The sequence below is a fragment of the Cervus elaphus genome, chromosome 22 (assembly GCF_910594005.1).
Source record: "Cervus elaphus chromosome 22, mCerEla1.1, whole genome shotgun sequence".
Lineage (NCBI taxonomy): Eukaryota > Metazoa > Chordata > Mammalia > Artiodactyla > Cervidae > Cervus > Cervus elaphus.
In genome coordinates, this window is record NC_057836.1 from 51,447,634 (window position 1) to 51,463,048 (window position 15,415).

General features: G+C 35.8%; 1 protein-coding gene across 1 annotated transcript in view; it reads right to left on the reverse strand.

The window, feature by feature from the left end:
- The window catches only part of HCFC2 (host cell factor C2), a 43,932-nt gene that overhangs the window by 17,163 nt on the left and 11,354 nt on the right, over positions 1–15,415 (reverse strand). Inside the window, exons 4-9 of the mRNA XM_043881599.1 lie at positions 11,073–11,281; positions 10,242–10,326; positions 8,060–8,166; positions 7,764–7,952; positions 1,404–1,571; positions 806–858 (exon numbers count right to left, since the gene is read on the reverse strand). Of these exons, the coding sequence (XP_043737534.1) occupies positions 806–858; positions 1,404–1,571; positions 7,764–7,952; positions 8,060–8,166; positions 10,242–10,326; positions 11,073–11,281 (811 nt within the window). The remainder of the gene's footprint in view (positions 1–805; positions 859–1,403; positions 1,572–7,763; positions 7,953–8,059; positions 8,167–10,241; positions 10,327–11,072; positions 11,282–15,415) is intronic.

Below are 15,415 nucleotides of genomic sequence, written 5' to 3' on the forward strand. Positions count from 1 at the left end.
GTATGAATTAATGATAGGCAAGAAGAAAACCAAGCGAATGAAAAAGTAAGGCAGTTAACAATGCCAAGAAAAACAAAAAATTACATGAAAAAGGAACAATGTTCATAGCACATTACAGGGCTCAGCTCTGAGTATGTCATCATCACAATGTAAATATCACATAATGATTCAACTAAAAATATTATAAGTGCATGGGAAGAGAAAGGGGAGGAAACAGCAATATTTTAAGAGACAAAAAAAGCTTCATCATCTTCCATTATTGAAGACAATTGATCTAAAACTAGAAAGTCAAGAAGTGGCAGCACAAGGATTTTATTTATAGGCACAAAGGTAGATACAGAAGAAAGATAAAATATTAGAAAGTAGTAGTTTCTAGAGAGGCAGGATCAAGAGCAAATAGGAACAGAGTAGGGAACTGTTACTCTTCATTATAAACCTTGTAGTACCACCTAAATTTATTTTTAAAAATATATATGGTGTGTATGCTTGTGTGTATATTAGCCTCTGATACTATGTGCAATGAGACTTCAATCTCCTAGCCAAGGGTTCTTAATTCAGGCTACTGTCACAATGATACGCAGAACCTTCCTTAAAAACAGTTACCTGGTCATCATCTTAAAGATTCTGCATCACTGGATCTGGGGAAAGGCATGGGAACCTGTGTTTGTTTGTTTTTAATCTCAGAAGTGAATGTGATGTACAGCCATGGTTGAGACTCCCTATCCTAAGGTAATATAAAATATTAATAAAAACTGGCACTATACCCATAAACATTCATTTACCATTTTACATTTTTTCAACTTACACTGTTAGGAATGATGCTATTACTGCCTTGTCTGTGAGGGTCCATCCTGACTCCTGTAGGAATAGGAAAGTTCAGACTGATATGCTATAAATAAACTTCAAGAAAATATATTACAGTCAAATATTTTTAAAAGTTACATATTAAAGGTTTAAAAAGTAGTATCTTTATCAAAGTTTATCTGTTTTCTTAATAGTCTGCTTAATAGTTGATTTAAATCCTTTTTGGAAGAATATGTAAAATTAAATCTGCTTTTACTTTCCAACTGCCTATTAGTTAAAAATACTTTTGAAAGCTGAAATATTTACAAAAACTAATTAAACAAGTCAAGTATGATGTCAAATTAAGAAAGCACATCAAAATGAACTACAAAAAAAAATTCTACCCTACATATCTATGTGTTGTACGATGGTATAAGTCATGATACCACGATGGTAGTACAGTCAAGTTTCAGAGTTGAAACGTAACATATTTGATTTACCAGGCAGGAACATCATAGCATAACATTTCTTAAACCAGGCCTAATCACAGGCTTTTCTATAGCATCCTTTTTTCGTGAAGCATATGCGCATACATCCTCTGAGTGTGAAAACTATGCTACCTTGCATGTTTGGCGATGCTGAGGAATCTGATGATGCGGCTTGATACGGCAAGTCCGTGTTCAGCTGCAAAAGGTAGCCCTCGACTGTCGGCACTTCATCCCATTTGACGTGGAAAGAGTTGGTGGTGGCTTTGATCAGCTGTACTTGTGATGGTGCCGGTGGTTTCTCTAAAGAACAAAATGGGTATTAAGTATTTAAGTTTCAAATGTATCAACAGTTTCTCTATATAGTTTGTGCAGACCTGGAATTCTGAAAACATTAGCAAAGAACATTTCATCTGTTTACTAAGAGGGAAACAATTTACTCAGATAAGCAAAGCTATAGCAGGTCAAATGAAAATAATTTAGAGTTCTGATTCTATGTATTTATCTAATTACTTATGCAAATAAAACTACAAACAAAATAATCCAGGTCTAAACTGAGTCACCAAATTTAAAAAAAAATTTTAATTCTAGAAGAGGGGGGGAAAACCAAGTACTTGACAGTTATAGCTACACTATTTTACATTCTTCAGGAGCTTTTAATTTTATGAGCCAATTTTAAGCCAAAAGAATACATGTGAGAAATACTGTTAATGTTAGCAAATATGATTTAGAGCTGATATTTTGGAAAAACATAACTTCTTTGAAGTTAATACCTTCTTATCAAAACTTGTACTACTCAAAACAGGTAATTATTTGGCATAAAATATTACCAACATTTCTAAAACAAGTAACAATCATAGACTCTTAGAACTGGAAAAAAGTACCTAAGATTATTTCTACAATATCCCAGTTTTCTTTTTGCTTACCTACCAAATTAGGGAACGCACAAATCCCAGGGCAGCATATTCTATCTCTAGACAGTTACATAAGGAAAATCTATTCTTCAGGTGAGCTGAAATTCCCTGGTGGCTCAGATGGCAAAGAATCTGCCTGCAGATTCTTCCTGCAGCGGAAGACCCACATTTGATCCCTGGGTTGGGAAGATCCCCTGGAGAAGGAAATGGCAACCCATTCCAGTATTCTTGCCTGGAGAATTCCATGGCCAGAGAAGCCTGGTGGGCTACAGTTCATGCGGTCACAAAGAGTTGGACACGACTGAGCGCCTAACAGTTTCAGTTCAATGAGCTGAAATCTGTAAGTTATAATTTAATCTTTATATAACAAGTCTAATATCTACCTCTTTGTATCTTTTAGAATAGGGGTCAGCAAAAGCAAACTATGACTCATGGGCCAGATCCAGTTTGTGCCTACTTTTGAAAATAAAGTTTTACTGAAATACACCTATGTTCATTTGTTTATGCATTGTCTATGAGTCCAGTTTTTGGGCTTCCCTGTGGATTTGAAGGGAAGGGAAGGGAAAGGGTAGGGAAGATCCCCTGGAGAAGGAAATGACAGTCCACTCCAGTATTCTTGCCTGGGAAATCCCATGGACAGAGGAGACTGGAGGGCTACAGTCCATCAGGTTGCAAGAGTCAGACAGGATTAAACAACTAAACAACAACATGACTCCTTTTATGCTACACCAGTAGAGTCGAGTAGTTGTAATAGAGATCATATGGCCCACAAAACTTGAAATATCTACCCTCTGGGTCTTTACCAAAAAAAGTCTTATGACCCTATTTTAGAGGATAATTAAGCCAAGTTCCTATGTAAATTCCTCCATGATCCTATTCACAACTCAGTTTATTTATGTTTCTCAAAGAAAGGCAACCCATACCTGAGAAAAAGCAGACAAATAGAAAGACAAGTCCAGAAGATACACCACCCACATAAGAGAAGTTACATGAAGAAAAATAGAGAAAACAGCAGGGTGTAAATCAGTGAAATAAATCAAGAAAATCCCTACAACTGAAGAACATGAGCTTCCAGACTGAATGGGCTCAGAGTACTAAACACAAGGAATTAAAAAAAGACACACAACAAGACACACAACACACATCATAAAATTCAAGAACAGCAGAGACAAGGAAAAAATCCTAAAAGCTATTAATCATGAGAGGGAAGTTCACATTTAAAAGGACCAAAAATCAGAAGTGGTTTAGATTTCTAAACAAAAACACCAGAAGTTTGAATACAATATAACACCTTTCAAAAAATATTTTCTCCAGCTTCCAAAATTCTGAAGGATAATGACTTCCAATATACAAATCGATTTCCACTCAAACTGCCAATTTGGTGGGAAGGAATACTGAATGTATTTTCAAGCAATGCAAAATCTCAAAATAAATATATCACCTATGCACCCTTTTCCTGGGATGTGTTCTACAAAAAATGAGGAAGTAAACTAAGAAAGGGGAAAATAAGAGATCCAGGAAGCAGGGAATCCAGCACAGGTCAGAGGCCAAAGACATCCTCAGGAAGAAGATGAAGGGAGTCTCTAAAAGGACAGGTGTGCTCAATCTGTAGAAGGCAGAGTTCCAATATACCCTTTACATCCCAGATTGAAGGAGGAGAAATTTCTTCAAGGTGAGGAAATCCGATAGAATATCTGATGCATCTAACCATAACGAGAGAAGATTTAAACAAGAGAGCATAGACTGAATTAGTGGTAAATATACACCAATCTAAAACAAGGTGACCATTACTAATCCATAGCAAATAAAGAAGTTGTACAAGAGAGATAACCACCTCTAGATATTCTACATAGCTCACCTGTGAATATGTTTATATGGTTAAAGGTCAGTCTAGTCAAGGCTACGGTTTTCCCAGTGGTCATATATGGATGTGAGAGTTGGACTATAAAGAAAGCTGAGTGCAGAGAATTGATGCTTTTGAACTGTGGTGTTGGAGAAGACTCTTGAGAGTCCCTTGGACTGCAAGGAGATCCAACCAGTCAATCCTAAAGGAAATCAGTCCTGGGTGTTCACTGGAAGGACTGATGTTGAAGCTGAAACTCCAATACTTTGGCCACCTGATGCAAAGAGCTGACTCATTTGAAAAGACCCTGATGCTGGGAAAGATTGAGGGCAGGAGGAGAAGGGGACGACAGAGGATGAGATGGTTGGATGGCATCACCGACTCGATAGACATAGGTTTGGGTGGACTCCGGGAGTTGGTGATGGACAGGGAGGCCTGGTGTGCCGCGGTTCATGGGGTTGCAAAGAGTCAGACACGACTGAGAGACTGAACTGAAGTGAATGTAAAACACTGAACTCTCGTCTAACAAAATGATGGTGTAATCATAATCAGTCAGACTGAGAGAGCAGGGGTTAGACAAGGTGCATAGGAGAGAGGTAAGGAGTGGTGGGAAGAAGTGAGAAATCCTTGACTTCCATGACATCCACAATCTGAAAAATGAGCATATTATGACTAAACTGAAAAAAGAGTAATATAATCATGTTATATGGAGATATGAAGGTAAATACCATAGGAACTGTCTAACAGAGCTGAAAGCACATGCTTGTGAAACAGGGAAGATGGGAGGAAAGTGGGAGCAAAAGACTGCTGTTTTTCATCTTTTAAAAAGACTTATGGAAGTATACTAATCTTTATATGTTCTCAAGTGCACAAAACTTAACTAAAAGTTTTAAAAAAAGGCAAGATGAAGAACCTTTATATCCTTCCCAACCCAAACTGATGCCAAGTTAGCAAGAGAAAAAGCAAAATCTAAATTTTATCTTCATGATAATTGCCATGATTACTTTTAGATAAGATATTCCTGTCTATAGCCTTTTATGGAAAGGTTTATGAAAAACTGGACATTCAGAGACAGTGATTTTTAATCTTTTAAAAGTCTCAGATCTCTTAGAGAATCTTGTTAAAGTAACATAGTTGCCACTGGAAAAAATTTATATGTGCACATTTTTCTTCTAATCTCAGAGACTGATTAGAATCTCATCCTTAGACTTCAGCTCATAATTCCCAACTTCAAAGATGAATCACTAAGTTCAATTTTCTGGATTTTTTTCCTACCTCCTAGCCTAATACGCTCATTTTTCTACTTTTTGCATAGAAAGCATTTAGTCTCTAACTTAATTGTTCCATTTATTACTTTTCCAAGTATCTTGAAAAATATTTTAATCTTAATTTTAAAATTAAACTTTCTACATTATAAAAGCAACACATGCTACTGTAGAAAATACAGATAAGAGAGAAAACCTTTTTAAAAAATACATAATCTCACCTCTTAGCTATTATTACTTTGGTATACAGTATATCCTTCCAGATTTTCCTGTTTATACACTTAAAAGAAAAACTAGAATCATACGTGTGTTTTATAACTGCTTTTCAAATAAAACAACATATATTATGTCTCCAGATCTGATTTCTCTACTGCCTTCCAGATTTCTTTATTCCCTCAACTGCTTAACTGATCTCCTTATTTCAAACTTAGCAAAGTTTAAATGGAACTTTTCTTTTTCTCCACAAGCCTGTTTTCTCCACAATCTTTCCCATCTCAGTAAATGGAAATAACACCATATTATTCAAGGTAAAAACTTCATCCTTCTTTTCTCTGTCAACTGCCACACCCAACTCATCAGTCAGTTCTGTTAACAAGAACTGCAAAATACATTCCAAACTTACCCACTTTCTCCACCTCTAGAGTTGAAGATTTCTTTGACAACTGCAAAAGCCTCTTTTTGTCTCTCTGTGTCTACTTTTGCCCCCTACAATTTGTTTTCCACACAAGTTCATTGACAATTCCAAAATACACATCAGATCATGACACATCTTTCCTCCAAACTAATAAATCACTCTACCACTGTATTTTAAAAACAATGTAACCTTTACCATGATGTTCCAGGTCCTACATGATCTGTCCTGTGGTCATTGCTCTAATCACCATGCCTACACTCTTTTGCTCAGCTCAGGTCTGTTGCCAAACACGCCAAGTGTTCGCACCTCAGGGCCCTCATACTTGCTCTTCATTCTTCCTGCAGCGTCCCCTCCCTGCCCCAGCCCCTGGCTTTTTCATCACTCGGTGCTGTGCTGTGCTGAGTCGCTTCAGCCGTGTCTGACTATTCGCGACCCTATGGACTGTAGCCCGCCAGGCTCCTCTGTCCATGGAATTCTCCAGGCGAGAATACTGGAATGGGTTGTCATGCCCTCTTCATTTGGATTACATCTCAAATGCCAGTTCACCCTTTCCTGACTACCCATTCTCAAGTAGCCACCCCACTTCACCCCATTCCTAGTACCTCCCATTACGATCTTATTGTTCTATTTTACAGTCTTCAGATACTTACCCAAAGCTAAATTTATTTTATTTCTCTGATTACTGGCCATCAAACTTCTGTCCTCACACTCTCTTATAGAATATAAGTTCTTTGACAGGACAGACGTTATCAGTCTTATTCACTGAAGTATTCTCAGCATTTAGAACAGTTCCTACTCACAGCTGTCAACCAATAATTCAGTAAATATTCATTGAAAAATGGATGTGAGTTCTATACTAAAAATTGTTTTTTTATTATAATACTTCTTAAAAAAACTTTTTATTTTGGAATAATTTTAGATTTATAGAAGAATTGCAGAGTTCCCATATACCTTTTACTCAGTATTTCCAAATACTAACACACTTGTTAAAAGTATTAACTCTGGAATAATAGTATTTATCAAGGCTTCCCTGGTTGTTCAGTGGTAAAGAACCCACTTGCCAATGCATAAGACACGGGTTCAATCCCTGGGTCAGAAGATCCCCTGGAGAAGGAAATGGCATCCCACTCCAGTATTCTTGCCTGGGAAATCCCATGGACGGAAAGAGCTGGACACAACTGAGCAACTAAACAACAACACTATTTATTAACCAAACTACAGACTATTCAGATTTTACCTGGTTTTTGTTCCAGGATATCACCTTACATTTAGTCATCATATCTCCTTAGTCTCCTCCAACCTGTGACTATTTATTTCTTAATCTTTCCTTGTTTTTCATCACTTTAAACTTTTGAAGAATACTGTTCACATATCCTGTAAAACGTCTACAATGTCCCTCAGTTTGGATTTGTCTGATATGTTCTCATATTTAGAATGGTATTATGCATTTTGGGGGAAAGTCCCACAGAGGGGAAGTATCTTCTTATCACATGATATGGGAGGCAGGGACTATCTGATGCCAACGCAACTTATCACCAGTGATACTGACCTTGACTACTTAAGGTGACGCTTGCCAGGTTTCTACACTGCGAAGCCACTAGTTTTCCCTTTGCATACTCTATCCTTCGGAAGAGAGTCACTAAATCCATTCTAAACTCAATGAGAGGGAAATTAAGAAACTCCTCTAGGATGGAAAATATCTACACATATCATTTCTTCCATTCATTTTTCATTATGAAAAAGAGAGACAGTGACATGACAGCAAGCTCAAACGATAGACATTACTTGATTATTTATTTATCTAAAGAAAAATTTTGTTTGTTAAATACTCTTACCTACCAGTATCAAGATACCAAAGATCCTTGCAGCAAACTTGACTATTCAGTGCTTTTTTGTAGCCATCTCTTCCACTCCAAAAATATAATCGAGTGCCAATTGCAACAGCACAGTGTCCAGCTCTTGGTCTTGGTCTTGAATTTTTTTTATCTTCCTGAGAATCTGATACTAGAGTGGTCCATTCTGCTGTATCTAAACATAGAAATATCCTGACTGATAAACTTCTCTTAAATGATAAAATAATAATAATTATTTTATTAATAAATTTTATTTTAGTAAGTAATTCTTAAAAGACTCACCAAGATTCAGGTAAGAAAATGAACTAGTACACCTCCATTCACAATCATGAGGTGAAGTCTCAATATTCTCCCCCTTATGTGGAACCCATCCACCAAATATGTACATCCTGAACAACAACAAAAGGAAAACATAAAGCAGTTGGTTTTCTTCTTAAAATCACTTATCACTGTCAAGGAAATGCAAATACGATAATGAATAAAGTGGTCTTCATTCTAGAGTTTATAATTTTATGAAGCCATACAGAATCAAAATTATTTCTCTCTGGTCAGTTATTTAAAGTAGGAAACATTTCAATTATAACACATTTGAAAATCAATATTGTATGCAATATACTAAGGGGTACCTCAGTCAGAAGCATGACATTCAAAGTCAAATTCAGAATTGATGTGTATAGTAACCAAAGAGAATTCAGTTTCATATAACTTTGGTCACTTATATCATCAAATAAAAAACATTAAACTATGTTCCTCAGAGCCCTAAAGGTTCTTGAGACATGCCCAGTGGTTACTGAAGAGGTAAGACTCATCAGGCAGAGCTTAGGCCGTGAGGCATAGCCTCACACCAACCAGAGAAGCTTTATTTTTTAAAATGTTTTCTATATTACAGTTCCAGTAGAAAACCACACTTTATAAAAGAGTTCTGCTGTTTAAAAAAATGAATATCTTATTAGATTTTGCTTATGATTACTTTTTGAGAACTAATGAGGTTCTAAATTACAACTGTTGTCTCCTAAAAGATTACCTTTTAAGATCAAGTCTCTACAGAGATAAGTACTTACTTAAATTCTACTTAAAACAATATTCCTAATCCTGGCTCAGTGATGCATTAAAAAGGGAACTTGTTGATGACAGTTAACCTTGAAGGAGTGCTCTTTATGTACCAGGCACTGTTGGAAGCATTTTGTATGTACTGATTCATTCAGTTCTCATGGGAGCGTTATGAAGGTGGTTTTATTGTTATCCCCATTCTATACTCGAGTTGGTTTAAAGCTCAACATGCAGAAAACAAAGATCATGGCATCCAGTCTCATCACTTCATGGCAAATAGATGGGGAAACAGTGGAAACAGTGGCTGATTTTATTTTGGGGGGCTCCAAAATCACTGCAGATGATGACTGCAGCCATGAAATTAAAAGATGCTTACTCCTTGGAAGAAAAGTTATGACCAACCTAGACAGCATATTGAAAAGCAGAGACATTACTTTGCCAACAAAGGTCTGTCTAGTCAAGGCTATGGTTTTTCCAGTAGTCATGTATGGATGTGACAGTTGGACTATAAAGAAAGCTGAGCGCTGAAGAACTGATGCTTTGAACTACGGTGTTGGAGAAGCCTCTTGAGAGTTCCTTGTTGGACTGCAAGGAGATCCAACCAATCCATCCTAAAGGAAATCAGTCCTGAATATTCATTGGAAGGACTGATGCTGAAGCTTAACCTCCAATACTTTGGCCACCTGATGCGAAGAGCTGACTCATTTGAAAAGACCCTGATGCTGGGAAAGATTGAAGGTGGGAGGAGAAGGGGACAACAGAGGATGAGATGGTTGGATGGCATCACTGACTCAATGGACATGAGTTTGAGTAAACTCTGGGAGCTGGTGATGGACAGGGAGGCCTGGCATGCTGTAGTCCATGGGGTCACAAAGAGTCGGACACAAATGAGTGACTGAACTGAACTGACTGATACTCGAGTAATCTGAAGTACAGACAGATTAAGTTTCCTTGGCCCTGAACAGACAGTACAAGTATCCAAGCTGAGACCTAAATTCAGGTAATCTGGTTACAGAGTCCACCTTCTATCCATAATGCCATCCAAAGTACAATCACTGAACACAGAAGCTAAATATACACCTGAGTATGAATCAAGCACTATCAAAAATGTGTAAGAAGAAACAACGTATGTCAAATCTATTGATGGAGGACAGATAAGTTTGACATCACTCTGCCTTCCCCTTATGTAATATCTACTCTGTGCATGACGTAAGGAATGCAAAGAAGCAGAAGAGGGAGTACGACAAGAAAATGCATGATATTTTAGCTCCTGTACACATATTATTCTGGTTTCAGTAAGTGCAATCAAGCATTATCAAATCATCTTCAAGAAACTAGCAGCATCACTTTTCTTGGTACATATCTTAAGTTTGTTAAAAAGAAAAAAAGACCAAAAGACAAAATAACACCATACTTATTTCCTATAACACTGGCTGTATGAAGGCTTCGTGGAAGTGGTACTGTCCCTTTAGTTTCTGGTTTTGACCATGACATAGTTTCTAAAAATAAAAACAAGTATATTAGCAACTTAATCTAATAATAGCAAATTACCTCAACTTCCAGAATTTTTTTTAAAAAAGGGACCTACCAAAATGAAGCTAAAATGTTTCAAAACCACTATTTGAATTTCATCTTAAACATTTCCAACTGACACAAATTACCAATCACAGAAATCTACTTATATTGAATGTTAGTATTTGCAATGGAGAGGTGTATTTAGGGTGCAAACAATTTTGAATTAAGACCAGATTAAGGTTTTTAACATTTTAAGTAAGAGCACACTGTGCAGAAGACACTCAGAAGTGACAGCACATGTATCTTCCAAATATTCATTCCTATGGTCCCTTAAAATAGCTATGCAGAGTTTTTTTTTTTTTATCGACCAGCTATAACATTACTAATGTCACAATTACTGTAGACAGGGTAACCACATAAATTCAATCATCCTCAACCGGGCCACTTCACCGAGTGAGAGGAGGTACTACTGCTAATTACAAGAGACAATAAGCATAAAACAGGACCATTAAAGGCAAACCAGAACATATGGTGACCCTACTTACAGGGAGCCCAGGAGTGTTACTATCATAAATCAAACATTCATTTGTTCAACTCGACTCATCAGCAACCATTCATATTAAATCTAAGTACAACTCAATACTGTAATAAAAATATTTTTCAAGGCAATTTTTATATTTGCCTTTATCAATCATAAAGAATTTCTGAGCCTGAATCAACGTAAGCTTACCTAAGTCAAGTTGCCATAGATCATCCAGGCGAGCACCACACATTCCACCAAAAACATACATTTTAGGACTTCCAGAATCTCTTTTGCAATATATAACAGCTGTGTGGGATTCTCTTGGCGAAGGCACAATCCCCTTAGTCACTGGAATGCTCCAACCCACAACACCAGAACCATGCTGTAGCTCCAACTCATAGAAGTCATTTAAATATCTAGGATATAATAAAAGAAATTAAAACATTAATATATATATATACCTTTTATTAGCTTTGTATTTCTATTTATAAAAATAATATATGCTTACTGTGAAAAAGTCATACAGAACAGAAAAATATTAGGAGAGCAGAAAGCCCGTAACTCATTCATTCAATGCTATTTATCAAACATTACTGTGTACCAGGCACTCTTGTGGGGTTCACCAGTGAACAGAAGAGATTAAAAACACCTGCCACCATACAGCCAACATGCATGTCCATGACAATACCGCGATGATTTCAAAACACAGCCTCAAATTCCCTGACCTTCTTCCCTACAGGAAGTAGGTTTTATGTCCGCTCCCCTTGGTGCTGTGTAGGTTGTGACTGCTTTAACTAATAGAGTACAGTGAAATGACACTATGTGACTTCTGGGGCTGAGTCACAGAAGACCAATGCAGCTTCACCAGTGACACTTGCATTCGGAATCCTGAACCTCCATTAAAGTTCAACTGTCACAAAACCACCATCTGAACAGGACACACATAGGCACACAGGATGACAGTCCTAGTTGAGTCCATCCTTCAGCCATCCCAGCTGAGGCATCAGACGTGGGAGTGACCATTCAAGCCTTCCCATCTGAGGGCCTAGCCAGCACTGCTGTGTCCCATATGAATTTTCAAAGGACAGAATCCAAGGACACAATAAAATGGTTGCTATTTTTCATCACTAACTTTTGGGGCAATTTATTATATGGTACTAGATAACCGGAACAATCACTACTGACAGTAATTAGTAAATACCCTTTCAGATCTCTCTATGGATAGCTACATACACATAAGCGAGGTATACTACAAATGTTGCTTTGCAACTTTTTTTTCTTTATAAATTTTCACTCTATAATGTTATAGCAATGTCCTACATAGCTTTTTCACTCTAGAAATTGGCATTAGACTTCTCATCTGTGACATGGATGTTTTCTATGTTTTCAGCAAAATGACTTTCATAGGAATCTATTTCTCAATAAATTGAGTAATCAAATTATTACTCAAGTATGAAGGCAAAATGAAACATTTCAGAACATATAAAACTTCAAAGTTTAGCCATATAATTTGTTTTGGAAGAAATGATTCTAGATCATCCAGGAAAAATAAAAAGAAATCCAAGAAGGAATACACTGAATAAAAGAAACGGTTGTACAAATAAACTAGTAATTTATAATTAAATTTAAATTGATGTTGATAACTGTGGTTGTGAGGGCTAAATAATCACTGAGAAAGACTAATCAAAAACTTAGTTTCTTAACATTATTGTCATTTGGAATAAGATTCACAAGTCTACACAACATAAAAAAGGGAGTAAGCAAAAAAAGGCTGCAGATAAAGATAATCTATTTCCAAAGATGAAAAGGCATCTTTGGTTTAAATGTGTGGGATAATTTCCAAGCAACAAAAGGAAGCACAGAAATAGCATGTATAATTTTCAAATCATTAGAAGGAAGGAATGAATCAGAGAAAAACAATAAATCAAGAAAAATGAAGATAAAAAAAAAGCATAATCTATAGAGATAGGATAGGAAAAACAACAACTATAAAGTGTCAAAAGAGAAAAGAAAAATTGAAAACAATTTCGTATACATCACAGAAAAGAGATCAAATTTTCTTACTATAAAGACCTATAAAATCAAGAAACCAAGATAATGACCAATCACACAATAGACATAGGTAAAAGGCATAAATAGGCAGTTCACAGAACAGGAAATAAAAATTATATAAATACACTTACACAAATATTCACCCTCATCACAACTTTTACAAATCTAGCAAAGGAAGAGAAAGGGGTATGGAGAAGCAACAACAAGCCGAGTTAATGGAAGACAAAATTACATGGGCAGGAAAAAACTTCCCTATTATAAGACTAAGTCTCTTCAAGGTAGGGCGTGTGTAGGGGAATCAAAAGAACCCCAAATCCAACTATAAGGTATTAACAACAAGTGAAAGTGAAAGCCGCTGAGTCATGTCCGACTCTTTGTGACCCCAAGGACTATACAGTCCATGAAATTCTCCAGGCCAGAATATTGGAGTGGGTAGCCTTTCCCTTCTCCAGAGGATCTTCCCAATCCAGGGATCAAACCCAGGTCTCCTATATTGCAGGCAGATTCTTTACCAGCTGAGCCACAAGGGAAGCATAGCAAGGATGATAATCAAACTATTTAACAACTGATATGGCATAGATTTAAACAGGTCAGAATAAATGCTAGCCAGTATGCTGTAACAGTTCATACTAATTAACTGTTAGTCCTATTTACCAAAGGTAAGTCTGTAACAAAATAATATACACAGGTTGAAATTATATATAAGGAACAAAACACAAATTCACAATCACACTGGGAGATTTTAACATGTCATTCAGAAGTTGATATGACTAATATCTATAGCATAAAACAGTTTTGAATAATAATTTAAGACTGATTTAAAAAAGAACCTTTTACCCAAACAGTCAAGAACTCATGATCTTATGAACAACTATGAAATAGTTACAAAAAATGACTGTGAAATAGACCACAAAAATAATCACTAAAAAGAAGAAACTCCATAGACCATATTTTTTTTAATTCAGCATAATAAAACTAGATATTAGTGACAATAAAAAAACTTTCTATTTGAAAATTTTTCTAAATTATGCTCAACATACACTTTTGGTTAAAAAGAGAAAAGAATTGTCTAACTACAGATTTAAGAAAACTTCCTTATATACAGGAAATTTAAAAAATACAACAAATTACTAAGTATAACAAAAAAGAATCAGACTCACAGATATAAAGGACAAAGTAATGGTTACCAGCAGAGAGAGGGAAGGGAGGAAGCATAGAGGGAGGGGATGAAGAGGTACAAACTATTAGGTATAAAATAAGCTACAAGAACATATTGTACAACACAGCGAATATAGCCAATATTTTGTAATAACTATAAATGGAGTATAACCTCAAAAAATTGTGAATCACTATATTGTACACCTAAAACTTAGATAATATTATACAACTATACTTCATAATCCCATCCACAGAGGAGCCTGGCAGGTCACAGTCCGTGGGGTCAGAGGCGGACACAACTGAGAACAAGGCACATGACATGATATTTCACAAAGCAGTATGGAATCAGACATGATTCAGTGACTGAACAACAACATACTTCATATGTGTATGTATATTTAATTTTTTTAAAAAAGCTCCCTTAATCTGACCAAAGGCATATAATGGAAACTTATAGCAAACATCACTTAATGATAGGTAAATATTAAGTATATTAATGAAACAGAAGAGTTTAGAATAAAAGCTGATAATATTTTTCTATAAAGAGCTAGATAGTAAATATTTTAGGCTTTATACATCATAAGTTCAATTCTACTCTATTCTTTTAATAAGAAAGCAGCCAGAGACAACATGTATATAAACAGGAATGGCTGTGTTCCAATGAAACTTACTAGCAAAAAGGCAGTAAGCTAAATTTTACATACAAAGAGTAGTTTGTAACCCCTGGGGTGGAGAGACTAGAAAAAGACCCATTTCTAGGAGAATTAAGATATGATAAAGATGGGACTTCAAAACAGTGGGGAGGTGGAAGAAGATTGGCTTATTTAACAAATGGTTGTGGGAGAACCGAAAATTCATTCAGAAGAAAAAGTAAAAAGCTACAAAAATATATTGCAAGTGCATTAATATTTTAAACATAAAAAACAAAGCTGTGAACATACTAGAAAAAAATGATAGAAAAATTACTTTTATAGTTTTGGGATAGGAAAGTCTTCTTAATAAGCAGGACAGAAAGCCAGAAAGCCATTAAAAAATATATATATCATCATACTTGATAAAGGAAAAAGGAAAACTCTTAAAAGGGGGGGAGCAAACAAAAGACTTGGAAAATATTATTTAGAAAATATAAATATTTAGAACATATAAAAAAACAGTAATAAAAAGAAAAACTGTAATCCATGAAAATATGATTAGAATAATAAAATCTTGTCACTGGATACAAGATCAATATACTGGTTAAGATCAATAGAGAGAGACCAACTTTATTTCTATATGCTAGCAATGAACAATCCAAAAATGAAATTAAGAAGCCAAATCTAGTCACAATGTCATCAAAAAGA